The following is a 14,309-nucleotide window of genomic DNA, read 5'->3' on the forward strand; positions in this document are numbered from 1 at the left end:
GCCTGTTCCGAGTGCTCACGGGCCTCAGTGCTCACGACCCCTATGGGGTGCCGACCCACCGGTCCCCCTTTCAGTAAAAGAACCTGAGGCAGAGAGGGGTTCAACCACTTCCCAGGTCTGCCTGTCTAACAGGAGAGCAGGCATCCTCAGAGGCCCCTGCGCCCCTCTGCTCTCCTACCCCAGAAAAGAGAAGCAGCGCACCCCACAAAGCTCCTGCCCCTGAAGGGCTTCTACCCCCTGGCTGGTCATGAAGGCATCTACCAGATGCCTCAGGCCACGGAGTTGTTTCTCTGGAAACAGAGAAAGTCTAGGAAATTCCAGACAGACTGCAAGCTGCTGGGTATCCACTGTCTTTGTCCGTGCACACAGTTCGGGTCTATTCATAATATCTGGATTCACTTATGTGGATACATTTGTGCATAATTCCTTATTGTGGTTTCTGCCTCTATAAATATTGAAGTTGGCTTCGTTAGCAGAGAGGGGTGGGGGCATCGCCCGGCTGCATGCAGCACACACAGCGGCCACACGGCACCTCTCTCCTGCCTGTGCACGCTCAGTTCAGGCCAGGGGCTGGATGGAGTGGGGGCGAGCTCAGCCTGTGGGGCAGGAGCTGGATGGGGTGTGGGGGGTGAGCTCAGTTTGCGGGGCCAAGAGCTGGATGGGGTTGGTCATGGGCTCAGCCTGCAGGGAAGGAGCTGGATGGGGTGGGGGCGAGCTCAGCCTGCGGGGCAGGAGCTGGACGGGTTGGGAGTGGGCTCATTCTTTGGGGGTCGGCCACGCGGTGGTCAGCGAGCTCCGGCTGTCACTCACACATGCTGCCATGCTGGTCTAGCAGAGTATGAGGCCATGTCCTGTCCTGTCAGGACAAGAACATTTGTTGCAACGCTTCATTTGTATTTGGGGGCGACATGACACTAGCCCTGCCAAGGACTTCCTGGGCAGTAACCGGCTGTCCTCTCGTCGCCCCTAGCTGAGCAACCTGACCGAGATCCACGACCAGATCAGCGGCATGGCCCGCTGCCCCTACAGCCCCCAGCACAACTCCACGGCGCTGCTCACGGCCGGCGGGGAGCTGTACGCGGCCACGGCCATGGACTTCCCGGGCCGCGACCCCGCCATCTACCGCAGCCTGGGCGTCCTGCCCCCTCTCCGCACGGCGCAGTACAACTCCAAGTGGCTCAACGGTGAGTCTGGGGCTCCCCCACGCCCCGGCTGCGGGCGTGTCTCCTCGTGGTGTGCAAAAGCCAGTCATCACCAATTGTAAAGAAAAACAGTCATTATTTTTAAAGACATCAAAACAGACACCCTGTTGTCCTTCTGGGCAGACGGGCAGCGCGGGCTGCAGGCCCTCGGAACGGGAGGGGCAGTCCTGCCGAGACCTTGGGCTGGGGCCGCGCTGGCTCTCATGACCTCGGGCCCTTCGGCTTCTGGGAACTTGGCCCCGTGTCCAGGAGCCTGCAGGCCCCTGCGCCTTCCCCGCAGCTGCTCGCGCTGTGTCTCGGAAGGGAAATCACTGGCATTTGGGGGAATTTTCAGACATTGTGTGTAGGAAGGTGTTTGGCCCCAGGGAGCTCCATAGCTTGATCAGTTTTTTTAAGACAAGGCAGCATACCACCACGAGGTCAGGCCGGCAGCTCCCGTGGTCACACTCACCCTGAGTCCGTGGCCCGGAGACGCGCGGATCCCCATCCTGTGCCTGCGCCCCTGCAGCACGGCCGCCAGGCCTGGCGCTGCTCCCGGGGCAGAAGCTCGTGGGTCTCAAGTCCTGCACCAGCAGCGACAATCCAGTTGGGAAGCGCCATGCCCCGGTGCTCTTCTGAGTTTTGTTTTTTCAAGAAGCAAGAAGCCAGTAGATGCCCCTTCGGTCCTAGATGAGACAGTGGTTACGTGCCCGCCAGTGCTGTGAGGACCACCTCCCCTGCCAGGGCTGCCTGGCACAGCAGCTGAGGGGCCCCTGACAGTCACCCCATATACACACACCCCACAGATACACACCCCCACATATGCCCCCCACATACACACTTACCCCAAATACACACATGCACCCCCACACACATACCCCACATACACACATGTATCCCACATACACACATGTACCCCACATACACCCCCCACATATACGCACACCCCCAAATACCATATACAACACATACACCATACACATGCCACAATCTCATACCACATACACCATACCACACGCATTACACACCAACTCCCCCCACACACCATACACATACAAACCACACACCACACACATGCACACCACACACACCCCACACATACTTGCAAACACAATGTTGGGGATAATTTTGCACCCCAGATGTCGTCCATTCTCTCAAGCAATTATTGCATAGTTTGCATGGAGATGAAATCTTGAAATTGCCACAATAACATCTGCTCCTTGGAGCTTCCACATTCTACAAAGATTACTGGCCTTTTGCCGAGGGCAAGCTCCTTATGCAGACAGAAGCTTCTCCCCTCAGAGCTCCTGACCTTCTATTCCAGATAATTTTTTGTTTGGGGTAGGAGCCTCTCCTAGTTACCAAGGTTGACAGCATCCCCAGCTTCTGCCCAGTGGATAGAATCGCAGCCCCCCACCCCTCCCTTCCAGATGTGACAACAAAAATTTTCCAGAAATTTCCAAATAGCCCCTGGGGAGAAATTGCCGCTTCTTGAGAACCAGTGGCTTAGACTTAGGACTTGTGCATATTTACGTGTACGTGGACAGCTCTTCATGAGGTGATGTAGTCAAACCGGCTCCCACAATTTGGCGTTTTAGCATTTTATTGTTTTGAAGTAGAAAGGCACTAGAACATTCTATAAGTCAGGTGTGCATTCAAGGCAAATCACGTTCCCTCTGTCCTGATTCGGTCCCCTTCCCCTCCCTCTGGCCGCCAGGAATGGGTCTTGTCATCCAAAGTGTATTGTTCTTCCATGTCGTTCCTCTGTTTGTTTAGCACAAGAGTGACGTCATATACAGTTTGCCTTTAAAAGACTCCCTTGTAGAAGAGAAGGCCCTCATGCACCCACCTTCTCCAGCACCCCCAAAGACCGTGCTCCCGAGTCAGGAAATCCTCCTCAAACCCAAGCCACGCGGCCTGGCCTCCACCCACATCCCTCTGCTGATTCCTGCCGAGCCGTGGGCTCCCTGTGCACAGTTCGCGGGCTGGAGCTCAAGTTCCTTCTCTCCATTTGTTGCCTTTCACTGGCCACTGTTCCAGTTAAAAGTCAAAATGACTCCCCCATCGGCCAAAGGCTTTTTGTAATTAGATTTTGCCAAAAGCAAAGTGAGAAGTAATTAGATGCTCGATTTCTTTCTTTCCCCAAAAGCAACACCCTTCACAATATCCCGGGAAAATAACTCAGACCGGAGCATGAAGTGGTGAACACGGACTGCTCCCCGCGCTGACCCGGTGGCCCTGGCCGGTCAGGGGGTCCGAGTCTGTTCACCCCCTGCTGGTCCTTCCCTCTGAGCTCAGGCGGTGGAGCAAGGACAGCGGAGGACCCGGCCCGGCGCAGGGAGCCCGCGGCGGGCATCGTCGTTGGGAGTTGAACAAAGAAAAGAATATTTTAGATTCTAAAATCTGCTGTTTATGCGGGAGCTCATCTGCTCATCGCAGGCACTGGAAGAAAGTCCACGCCGCCTCGGAAGCACCTCTCAGCTCACGGCGCCCCGGCGCTGGGCCGCCCCTCCTGGCCCTCCCACCCCGCCCCTGGAAGACCCCCCCCCTGCACAGAGGGCCTGGCTGGCCTGCCCAGGGCTGTGGCTCCTGCCTGTTAGGGGTGCACCTTCCTCTCCCAAGCCCTGAGAGGTGCTTCCACGGTCGGTTCGCCCTTGTCCCTCCCTGAGGGCCGACCCTCCTTCCAGCACAGGTCTGGCCTCCCCTGGCTGTGCGCCGTCCCCTCTCACCCCGGACACTGGCCGTGGGCTCTTGCTCACCCAGCCTGCGTCCCGCTGCCCTGGCCAGGCGCCCTCTCTCCGGTCTCCCCGTTCTGGGGTCATCACCTTCCTCTGCTCCAAACGCTGTTCCCGCTCCTGGCTCGCTGCTTTTGTGTTGTTGTTTTGTGGTTTCTGTGATTTCATTTTGGGGGGGTGAATGGCTTTAACTGTCTTTCTGTCCAGTGACAATCACTATTTTTTTATAAAAATGCTCAGATTGCTTCCCCCGTAAGGGAGCACAAGACTAACGCAGACAAGGTGAACCCCCCGCTCCAGGCGGCATCTGTGTCCCGTGGTGATGTGCGGCGCCCACTCGCGATGTGCTCACTTTCTTCTGCTCAGCTTCCAACAGACAGAAAGTCAAGCACAGGCACGAACCGTGGAGCTGGGAGGCCTGGCTCTGTTCTGGGTGGCACTGATCAGGGGGCAGAAGAGTCTCTCTAGAGAAGTCAGGGATCTGGGTTTATTCAGGAAATGCCCGTTTTCAGAATGCTGGTCAGCACAGATGTGTCTGCTGAGTGCATTTTGGTCCAAGGCAGATGGAGAGACCCCATGCAGGACGATGGCCCCCGTGGGCCAAACCAAAACGAAAGCAACTTCCAATTGGCCTGTTTTCCCCAAACTAACACCCTTAACAATATCCCATCCCCCTCCTACTGCCCCGGCCCTGCTCTGTGGACGCTCTCCCCTCTCTCCCAATTGCACCAGCTGTTCCCACTTTCCCAGGGCTCAGCAAACGTTCTAGAAAGGGTTTTATAGTCCATATAATTTAATGCTATTGGTGTGAAAGCAGTGAGCAGGTGTGACTGCGCTAATAAAACTTTATTAATAGCCAGGGGAGAAATTTGACCCATGGGCTATAGTTTGCTGGCCCATGTTCTCTCTGCAGAGGTTTCCCCCCGGATAATCCACCTTGCCAATGGCCTCCACTCTGCCATCTTTGCTCATTGCCCCCTTCTCAACAGGACCTGGTGCTGATCCCTTATGTCAGGCTATGCCCCCTCCCATCCAGTCTTCATTCCCAGCCCTGTCTCCTTTCCTCCCTGAGGTTGGGAGTCCCCCAAGGGCCAGGCCTCTGAGTTTTTTCTCTGCTGTAGCCTCACGCATTAATGTGCTAGGCACCTGGTAAATAGTTGTTGAATGAATGAGTTCAGTCAGGGGTAGTTTGCTTCTTTTTCTTTCTCCAGGAGAGAATGCATTCCTTGAGGGCAGGGATTATGGTGAGCGACCTTTGTGTCCTCGGCATGTCACTCTGTGCATCACACACAGATGCGGCTCCATCAGTATCTGTTGAATGGTGAGAGATGGGCCCGTTTCAGAGACAGCAGGGCTGTGAGTGGTGCTGGAAGCCGATGGAACAGCCATGCTCATTGCAACCTAGGATTTTTTTTTAAAGATTGTTTATGCATATAACAGCTGGGGTGCAGGCCAGAGGTTCGGGGGGTGAGAGGATTCACCAGAGACAGAGTAGGGAGCAGAACAGGCAGATCTACTGAAACACACTGCTGAGGGGAGCAGCGGGGAGACAGGAGAGGTCTGCTGTGCCATGTGGGTATAGCTCCCTGGTGGGGGATTGAACTCATGCTGCCAAGGCTGCGGACAGCTTCGTAGTGCTGAGACTTACCCCCTTGCGCCACCAGGGAGGCCCCGCAACCTAGAAGTTATAAAAATAGATGTGTGTGTTTGAAACTGATTTAGGCCCAAACATTAAAAAAAATTTTCCCTTTCACCATCTCATGGGCCCCCATTTTCAGCCACTCTCCATTCAGTCAGGGATCAAAAGCAGCAGATAGCTTTCTAGAGAAATTTAAAATGTTGAGTTATGTGTTTCCTAATGAATTTAAATTTCCAAATTGGATTTTCCTCATGTGCCAAAATCACTCTTAAAACAAATTCATGTTTAGAGAAATGCTTTAACAGCTTTAATGCAGTAACATATTAATCGTTAATAACCCTTATTAAATGATTACTGTGAGGCAGGATAATAAGTGTTTAATGGTTGATGGTTAAAATAGAGAAGGTGTAAAGCTTCCCTTTAAGAAACCTGCAATTAGACTAGAGAAACAAAAAAAAAAATCCATGAAAAGGTAAAATATGACATTTCCAAATTATTATTGTACAAATTGAGTGTGTGGGTGCAGCAGGGACTGCGTGCGTGCCTGTGCAATAAAACTTGGCAGGGCTGTGGAAGAGCCAACCCAGGAGGAGGGCTCAGGAGCTCCGCGCGGCCGTCTGTGTGGTTATTATCCCAGCGACACTCAGCGATGCTTGTTTGCCTCGCTGGAGGAAAAGCTGGCCCGTCTCGGGACCGTCGCGGTGCGTGATCGCCACGGCGCCTCCGTTGTCTGAGACTCCAGCCGTGGTCCCGGCTGGGGCTTGCACTTGAAATCTACGATTTTAGTAATGTCTTCTTTAGGAGCTATTGCTTGCTCATTAAGAACTCTTTATGCATCTTATATTCTCCTGCTTTGAAATACTTTGAAGATGCCACCCAACCACTAAATAGACTCTTCAAGGTCTTCAAAATACAAGGATTTACCTCCTAATGATTGAAGATAATTTACATGGAGGAGAAGCACTTCTGCGCTTAACTCGAGGAGCAGAGGTTTCTGCTTGTGAAGACAGGAGCTTGCTGAGCTCAGTGCTGGCCCTGGGAGCGGATGCCACCTCTGGGAGCTCCAGCACAGTGGGCAGACTGGGTGACTCTTGGGCTCCGTCCTGGGGCCTGGGAGAGCACTTTTGACCAAATCCACACAGCACATTCCTTAAGGGGGTGCACTGAGAGGGGGGTTCCCTGGATGCACAGAATTTGCTAAGGCAGAGAATTCTTAATAGAATTGGAGTTCACTGCACAAGCCACAGAAGTAGCAGGCACGTCTCAGGGAAAAGCAGCTTCGTGAAACCAGGTTGAAAATCAAGACTGTAGTCAGCAATCTTGCTCTATTATTTCCCCCAAGCAAGCATGTGGCAGACGCTGAGAAAGGGGTTCTGTTGAGCAGCAGACCCCCCCCCCCCGCCAGGGCTGCAGGTGCAGGGCTAACGCCTGATACTCAGCTCACCAAGTCCAGGCGGCCGGGATGACCAGGCGTGGACATGGAGTGCATGGAGGCCGGGCCCGTCACAGCGTGATCATCTTTCTCGGGACAGGGATGCGGCAGGGAATTGTGTTGCACACCAAAGCCACTTACCTTTCTAGGGTTAGAAATTATTTCGTGTCCTCCCTGGTGGCACAGGGGTTAAGGTCTCAGCACTATGAAGCTGTCACCAGCCACTGCAGCACGAGTTCGATCCCCGGCCCGGGAGCTGACCCACAGGGCGCAGCAGACCTCTCCTGTCTCCCCGCTGCTCCCCTCGGCAGTGTGTTTGAGTAGATCCGAAGGTTTTGACTTCTGTTGATTTAATGTGGTCTAGCTCCCTGCCAGATAAGGTCTGGCAGGTCTGTGAGGCCTGGGGAGAGTCTCTTAACTATGGTTCAAACCTGCTCCCCACTCTGTCTCTGGTGAATCCTCTCACCCTCGCACCTCTGGCCTGTACCCCAGCTCTTGTATGCATAAGTAAATAAAATAAATCTTAAAAAAAGAAAGAAATGATTGTGGTAAAAGGCCTCCTGCACGGCATCTCTCTGCCCAGGCACCTCTCTGAGTCTCTGTTGCCTCCAGTGTTATTCCAGGTGCGAGGCAGAGTCACTGTGGCCGCTCACCGGGTGAGAGGCTCCACCTGCGGTCCTCAGAGCCGTGGTGTCACCCTCCTCTTAGCGATGAGCAGGCGGGTTCCAGGGCTGAGCTCCTCCCTCAGCCCCGCTTCCCTCCCCTCTGCTTGGTTGAAATGTTAGGAGACTCCAGCCTCATAACGTGCCCATCCCTCATGCCTCTCTAGCATCCACGCCGCAGGGCCCCAGCTGCCCTGGAGGGCGCGGGGTGCCAGAGGGGAGGTGGGAGTGTGGCTGTGGCACGTGCAGGCTGAGGACCAGGAGGGGCTCCTGAAGCCTCCACCGGAGAGCCTGCGGGCAATTGACACGGCCCTCTGTGGGCACCGAAGTTTGCTGGGTGACGGGAAGACCCATTCTTGGGGTGCTCTTTGGAAGTAGCTCCCTGTCCTGTCCTGGCCGTGGCTGCTGAGCTCCGGGATGCCACACATTCTTCTCTTGCCAACATGTTGTGGGGACTCTGAATTTGCATGCTTGAAGAGGGACTGGATACCAGCCTTCCCTGCCCTCGGGGAGATATGCCAAGGCCTGCGGCACCAACTGTACCAAAGGTGTGTGTCAGATCAAGGAGCCCGCTGAAGGGAGAAGGCAGGAGGAAGGAAGCAGCCAGGGAGACGGAAGGGAGGGACCCGCAGGGGGAGGCGCCCTGTACCGAGAGCAGAACAGACTCCACTAACGCCTGTGCTCCCCCAGGACCGCGGGCCGGCGCCCCTGTTCTCGAGGCCACGGCCTTTGCTGCTGACCGTCCCGGCCACCCTCACACCCGGGTCATTACGGGCTCCTACCCCCTCCCTGGCAGACCCGATCCAGTTCAGACCAGTTGTCAGCTTCTGAGATGCTCAGTCTGGTGTGTGGCGGCGAATGTGTCCGTGTGAGCCACTGGGCTGGCCTCAGGCCTGGCGCCCTCACCTTCCTCCACTCGAGCTCCAGCCTGGCGGGGTGCGCTGTCTCCCCCTCATTGTCGCCCACCCCCTCCTCGGGCCCCCGGGTCGCAGCCCAGCTGCCACCCCCCCAACTCCGCTCCTCTGGCGTCCCTCAACATGCTTCTCTCAGTCTTGAGATGTGTCTTCTAGGCTTTAGGACACCTCTGAGGTCTTTGAATTCAAGTGTGTTCCAAGGAAAAAGCTCCTAGTATTGATTTATGATCCTCAGGTTAGATGGTTCCGAAGCGAACCTGCAATACATGATTGAAATGTGTGGTGACGCAAACTTTCTGTTTTGAAAATGTGCAGAAATCATAGTCGTGAAACAGTCACTAGCAGAGCTCGGGGATGTCGCTGGGTGAAATCTCAGGGAGACTGGACAGGCTGCTGTGTGGCGGGGAGGTGGGGGAGCAAAGTCTTGTCACTTTGAGCTGAAACAACCAGGCACATAGCCTGAGCACCCCCTGCTCCACTCCTAAAGCAAGGGACGCTCCTGGGGGTGGTTCTGGGTCCCCAAGGTGAGTGCTGATAGCAGAGGGGCCCTCACTGAAGAGGCATCGCCTGCCTGAGGTACAGACCCCCCTGCGTCAGCACTTCTGTGCAAAGAGCACTCCCCCAGCTCAGCACCCGCAAAGGGACAGGACTAGAGTCTCCTGGGCTCCTGTCTGCTCCTCCAGGTGTGCTTAGCAATGGTACCGTCTGCCAGGTGCTCAGGGAGGGAGGGCCTGGGGACCCCTGGGGACCTGACCCCCACACCACTGGACATTGGACCATAAGCTTTGCTTTACACCTCTTTGGTGTCCCCAGTGGCCAGAGTCCAGACTCCTCGCTGAGGGCTGCCCCGCCTGCTCCCTGCCAAGATCTCTCCCCGCCCTGGAGCTCTCGCTCACCCTGCTCCACTCCCTGGCCAGTCACCAGGGGCCTCCCAGGCTCGCCCTCCTTCTCCAGGTCTGGCTCTCCTCCTAAGTTCACGTTCGCCCTCCTCTGGCCCCCTCCTTCTGATGCCCCAGTCTCCCCTGCTCCTGTGGTCCTTGTGAGCTTCTTGTCACCATTGCCATCACTGTGTGCCATGTCCTGACACTGTTCTGTGGGCCTGGGCCACGTCCACATTCTCCACGGAGCCCCCAAGGAAGGGGACAGCCCTGCCTAGGTGGTCAGGAAGCCCCTGGTGATGGAGGAGGTGCGGGTTGGCACCCAGAGCCCCGCCACGTTTGCTTCCAGACCCCTGGAAGGCACCCTAATCTGACATACAGGATGCAAAATAAAAGTGAGCTCATTACGTAAGAGCTGATGACAGGTTGACTCTGTATGTTTGTATTGATCTGTGTATTCACAACGAATGCAAATATTTGCATATTAATTTATAATCCAAACTAGCGAGCTATATTTTGATCATCAGCAACTGAGAGCGGGGCACGTGGCCTTCATTGTCTTTAATTCTCACTATCATGCATGTTTGGAATGTTCTCGCTGTTCTAAACTGGAGGCCTCTGAGGATCTAGGCGGTGAAATAATTGACTCAGTTACTACAGCCAGTAGGTGGAGCTATCGAGCTACGCAGACATGCACCTCACTGGTGTCTACATGGAGGTGATTCCTGTATGATACATAGTGACTTATCTCATCCATCCATCCGTTTCACGAACTATCTTTTAATAGAATTACTTTTTTAAAGATTTATTTATGCATACAATAGCCCGGGTGCATCCGGAGGTGCGGGGGTGAGAGGACTCACCAGCGACAGAGTGGGGAGCAGAACAGGCAGATCCACTGAAATCCACTGCTGAGGGGAGCAGCGGGAGAGACAGGAGAGGTCTGTGCGCCATGTGGGTCACCTCCCTGGCGGGGGATCGAACTCGTGCTGCAGTGGCTGCGAATAGCTTCATAGTGCTGCAGTTTAACCCCTTGCACCACCAGGGAGGCCCCTACTAGGATTCTTTTTTTTTTTTTTAAAATATTTATTTATTTATTTTTACAAGCACTGGGTACAGTCAGAAGCGCAGGAGGGTGAGAGAATTCACCAGAGCCAGAGCGGGGAACAGAACAGGCAGACTTGAAGAGGTACACTGCTGAGGGGAGCAGCGGGCGGCAGGAGAGGTCTGCGCGCCATGTGGGACCCTCGCCCAGAGGCCGGGGATCGAACCGGTGCTGCAGAGGTCGCGAGCAGCTTCGCAAACCAGCGCTCAACCGCTGTGCCACCGGGGAGGCCCCCTACTAGGATTCTTAAGGCAAGAACTTGAATACACTGGTGCTTTTGAATTACATATTCCTTAATTTAATCTTAGTTAAATTATCCACTCTGTTTAATAGCTATCTAGGTGAAACTAGATTTACTCTGGAAGCCTCTGAAGATCATTGTCATGTTGCTTTGACCAGGAAAACCTTGTCTGTGACAGGAGAGGGTCTGAATTTTAGGGCTATGTGTGGGCATGGTTTTGATAGTGACTGACACCACCTCTGGCTAGCTGGGGGTCGTGGCTAGAGATCACTTCCAGTAACCTCTCTTTGTAGGCTAGCTTGCTATTTTAAAAGAGGTGTGGCTGTATTTATATCCCTCAAATTCTGCTCTCTTTTTAAGATTAATATTGCAGGGTTTGATTATTCATTATCATTATGTGAGGTTCAACTACATGTAAATTATTAAAAAGGAAATCAAGAGTGAGTCATGAAATAATAATTAGAGCCACTATTTATTAAGATTCCACTGTGTACCTGTCTGTTTAATCCTTACAGCAAAGTAGGTCTTTCGTGCCCCAAAATGTCAGACAGAAAGCAGGAGCTCTCCAGATAGCAGTGGGCTACCCCAGGATGGCAGGCTGGGGTGCCAGAGACACTGCCCACAGGGTTCCCTGCTTGGTCTTTGTCCAGCCTGCCCTTGGCAAGTGTAGCTCTAGGGCAACCTTGCTCGCCAACAAATTTATGGTATATTTTGATTCCAGTAAGATTTCTATAGAGTTGAAAGTTGGAATTCCTTTCTGTCTTTAATATCTACTTTCATCAGTTGAGACAAGTGCTTCCAAAGAGTTCCCCGGTGATCTAGTCAACGGTCAGTTGAACCATCTAGACATGGTGCCCCGCAGATGGATACAGGAGAGGCGGCAGTAGCAAGGAAAAAATAGGGGGTCAACTGGGAAGCTCAGCACGGGGCTTTATGTGGGCATGACTTGCTTGCAACATCCGCTGCCTTCTCTGCTTTTGTTCATTTCATTATTCACGTTCATTTGCACAGTGGACTGGCTCTCAGCACCGTGGTCAGCTTCATTATTGTTAAGGAAGCCGAGCTCCTATATCTTCAGACACAGTTGTTTGCATGGCATGACATGTTTGGTGGAAGGCCGTAATCCTAACTCAATACCTTCTGCCAGCAAGAGAGAAAGCAGCTTCTCCGTGCGTCTGTTTATTCCTAAACTGACATGCACTCATGTCTGTTGTTATTCTGAATTAGTTAACAGCACACCTAGTCTTTGTAGCTGTAATAATAATAATAATGTACAAAGGACGTCTCTGATCTCTCACGCAGCCACATCCATTGTAGACAAGAATGCAACGTCTGATCTATGGCTTGTTCCTTTTGCTCGGAGTGACAGCTACGGCTTGTGGTAAATTACTCTTGAACGAGAGACAGAACTTCCATCATGGAAGGAAAACAATGTGCACCTTATTAGCCTGCCTGGTGAGATTCAACCATCCCCTACCTTCAGATTTATCTATAAATGCAGGAGATACTTGGCTGTCTAACTGACAATTATTCTTGCCTTTTAAGAAATCTGTCTTTGGAAAAGGAACAGGATGCTGGTGGAGGTACAAAAGGCTCTGCTCTCCAAGAAATTGCCAATTGACAGCAGGTCACACATCAGGGACCTGGCATTGTCCCGAAGGCCCAGTGGGGCAGTGGGGTGTTTCCAGATGCAGTTTAGCTCTGGACTAAAATGACCTGTGATGTGGGGTGAGGCAGGGAACATCCTATCGACCCAGTAAACGTAAATTCTTCCCTTATTTTTGCAGCAGGGACAAATGTCCTCGAGCATTTCTATCTAAATGTTCCTTGTCGCCTTGTTAGAAGTTGGTTCAGGGCAGGCTGGCAACAAGGAGGAAGCTGTGGACCCTTCTGCTTAACATGATGTTCCCCTTTTCTGAGAAATTCGCGTGGAGTGGACAGTGGACAGGGAGGACATACTGACCCCACTCGCTCGTTGGCTCTCAGCGCTCTGGCCAGCGACATGTCAGACACGAGCTCTGCCATGGGAGACGGTCCCGAGACATTCTTGTCTAGTGCGCGTGGGGCTGGGCGCTCCTACCTGCTGTTCCACCATCTTCCTGAGGCCTCCGCTCAGTGCAGGCCCTCACTTCCTCCGCCGTTTGTGTGTCTTCCCTCTCGTCTGATCCTCTTCTTCTTGCTGCTGAGCCGCCACCCCGTGTTTGGCTCTGGAAGTGTCTGAAACCCACATCCTGGGCTGGAGTCTTGTTGGCATCATCGAGCGTTCTCTTGGAGGCCACTGGTATTTCCTAGTGGCCTGTAGAGGTGGAACTGGGCCACGTGCCTGTGTCTCGGGCTCGGGATCTCCTGTGGCCAGCAGTGTCCCTGCACCAAGCTGCCCCGGCATGTGTTTATAACACATGGCGGAGCTGGGGGAACCGATGACAGAGACTTGGCCTTTGTAGCTCCAAGTTTCCCTCCTCAACACCCGTCCCTGCCCCCCAGGATGATGCCCTGTGGTCTTCATGCTGCTTGTCCCCCAGTGCAGTGGGCAGAGGGAGAGTGACGCGCCTCGTCTCACGCCCGTCCACGCGCTGGGACCGCAGCCCCAGGGAGGCACACCCCGCTCCTGCACTCTCTTTGTTTTCTTCCTGATTTTTAAATTTCAAGTTTTGTTTTTTTATCGAAGGCACACTGCATTATAACATTGTATAATTTTTTGATATTTGTCCTTGAGATTCAACCTGTGTATTCACAGAGTAAGGACACTGATCAAAGTCCCACTCTGGGACCTCCCTGGGGGCGCAGGGGTTAGTCTCAGCGCTATCAAGCTGTCTGCAGCCCCTGCAGCATGAGTTCGGTGCCCGGCCCGGCCGGTCAGGGAGCTACCCACATGGCACAGCAGACCTCTCCTGACTCGATCACTCTCCCCTCAGCAGAGTATTTTGTCAGTCTGCCTGTTCTGTTCCCCGCTCTGTCTCTGGGGAATCCTCTCACCCCCACACCTCCGGCCTGCACCCTAGTTCTTGTTTGCATAGATAAATAAAATAAATCATTAAGGATAAATAAACGAAAGTCCCACTCTGTCTTCCCCACTGTCCCCTTTGTTCTGATGTCCCCCGCTCCCCTCTGGGAGCCATGGTTTGGTCTGCAGTCCAGTCATTTTGGTTTTATTTGGTTCATCTAGTTTTCTTCATTTTAGATAAGATTTGCTGCTGCTGTTGTTGATGATTTTCTCTTGTTTTCAGTGCAGTGATGAAACCGTCATCTGGTTTTGTGAGCCTGGGTGCAGGGCCATTGGAAATGATTCAGGTTCCTCTTTAGAATTAGACACACAGATGAATATTTTCCTTAGAAGCCAAGGATCGTTTCGCAGTTGCTCCCTCTCTTGGCTTTTGGGGTCCACGTCAGCAAGTGATTCCTCCTTTGGAGAATCGTAATGAACAGATTTCAAAACCCTACCAATATTTTGCTTTATGTTCCAAAAACACAAGTCACAGATGTGTAACCTGCTGTTTTTGTGAATGTCTCTCCGGGATATGA

At 53.3% G+C, this 14,309-nt stretch overlaps 1 protein-coding gene across 2 annotated transcripts in view; it reads left to right on the plus strand.

The window, feature by feature from the left end:
• SEMA5A (semaphorin 5A) overlaps window positions 1-14,309 on the plus strand; it is a 343,026-nt gene that overhangs the window by 240,354 nt on the left and 88,363 nt on the right. For both annotated transcript variants that reach the window (XM_037529538.2, XM_054687924.1), the window contains one exon: window positions 971-1,184. In XM_037529538.2, the coding sequence (XP_037385435.1) occupies window positions 971-1,184 (214 nt within the window). The remainder of the gene's footprint in view (window positions 1-970; window positions 1,185-14,309) is intronic.

This window comes from Talpa occidentalis, unplaced genomic scaffold (assembly GCF_014898055.3).
Source record: "Talpa occidentalis isolate TD23 unplaced genomic scaffold, MPIMG_talOcc4v2.1 talOcc4.6, whole genome shotgun sequence".
Lineage (NCBI taxonomy): Eukaryota > Metazoa > Chordata > Mammalia > Eulipotyphla > Talpidae > Talpa > Talpa occidentalis.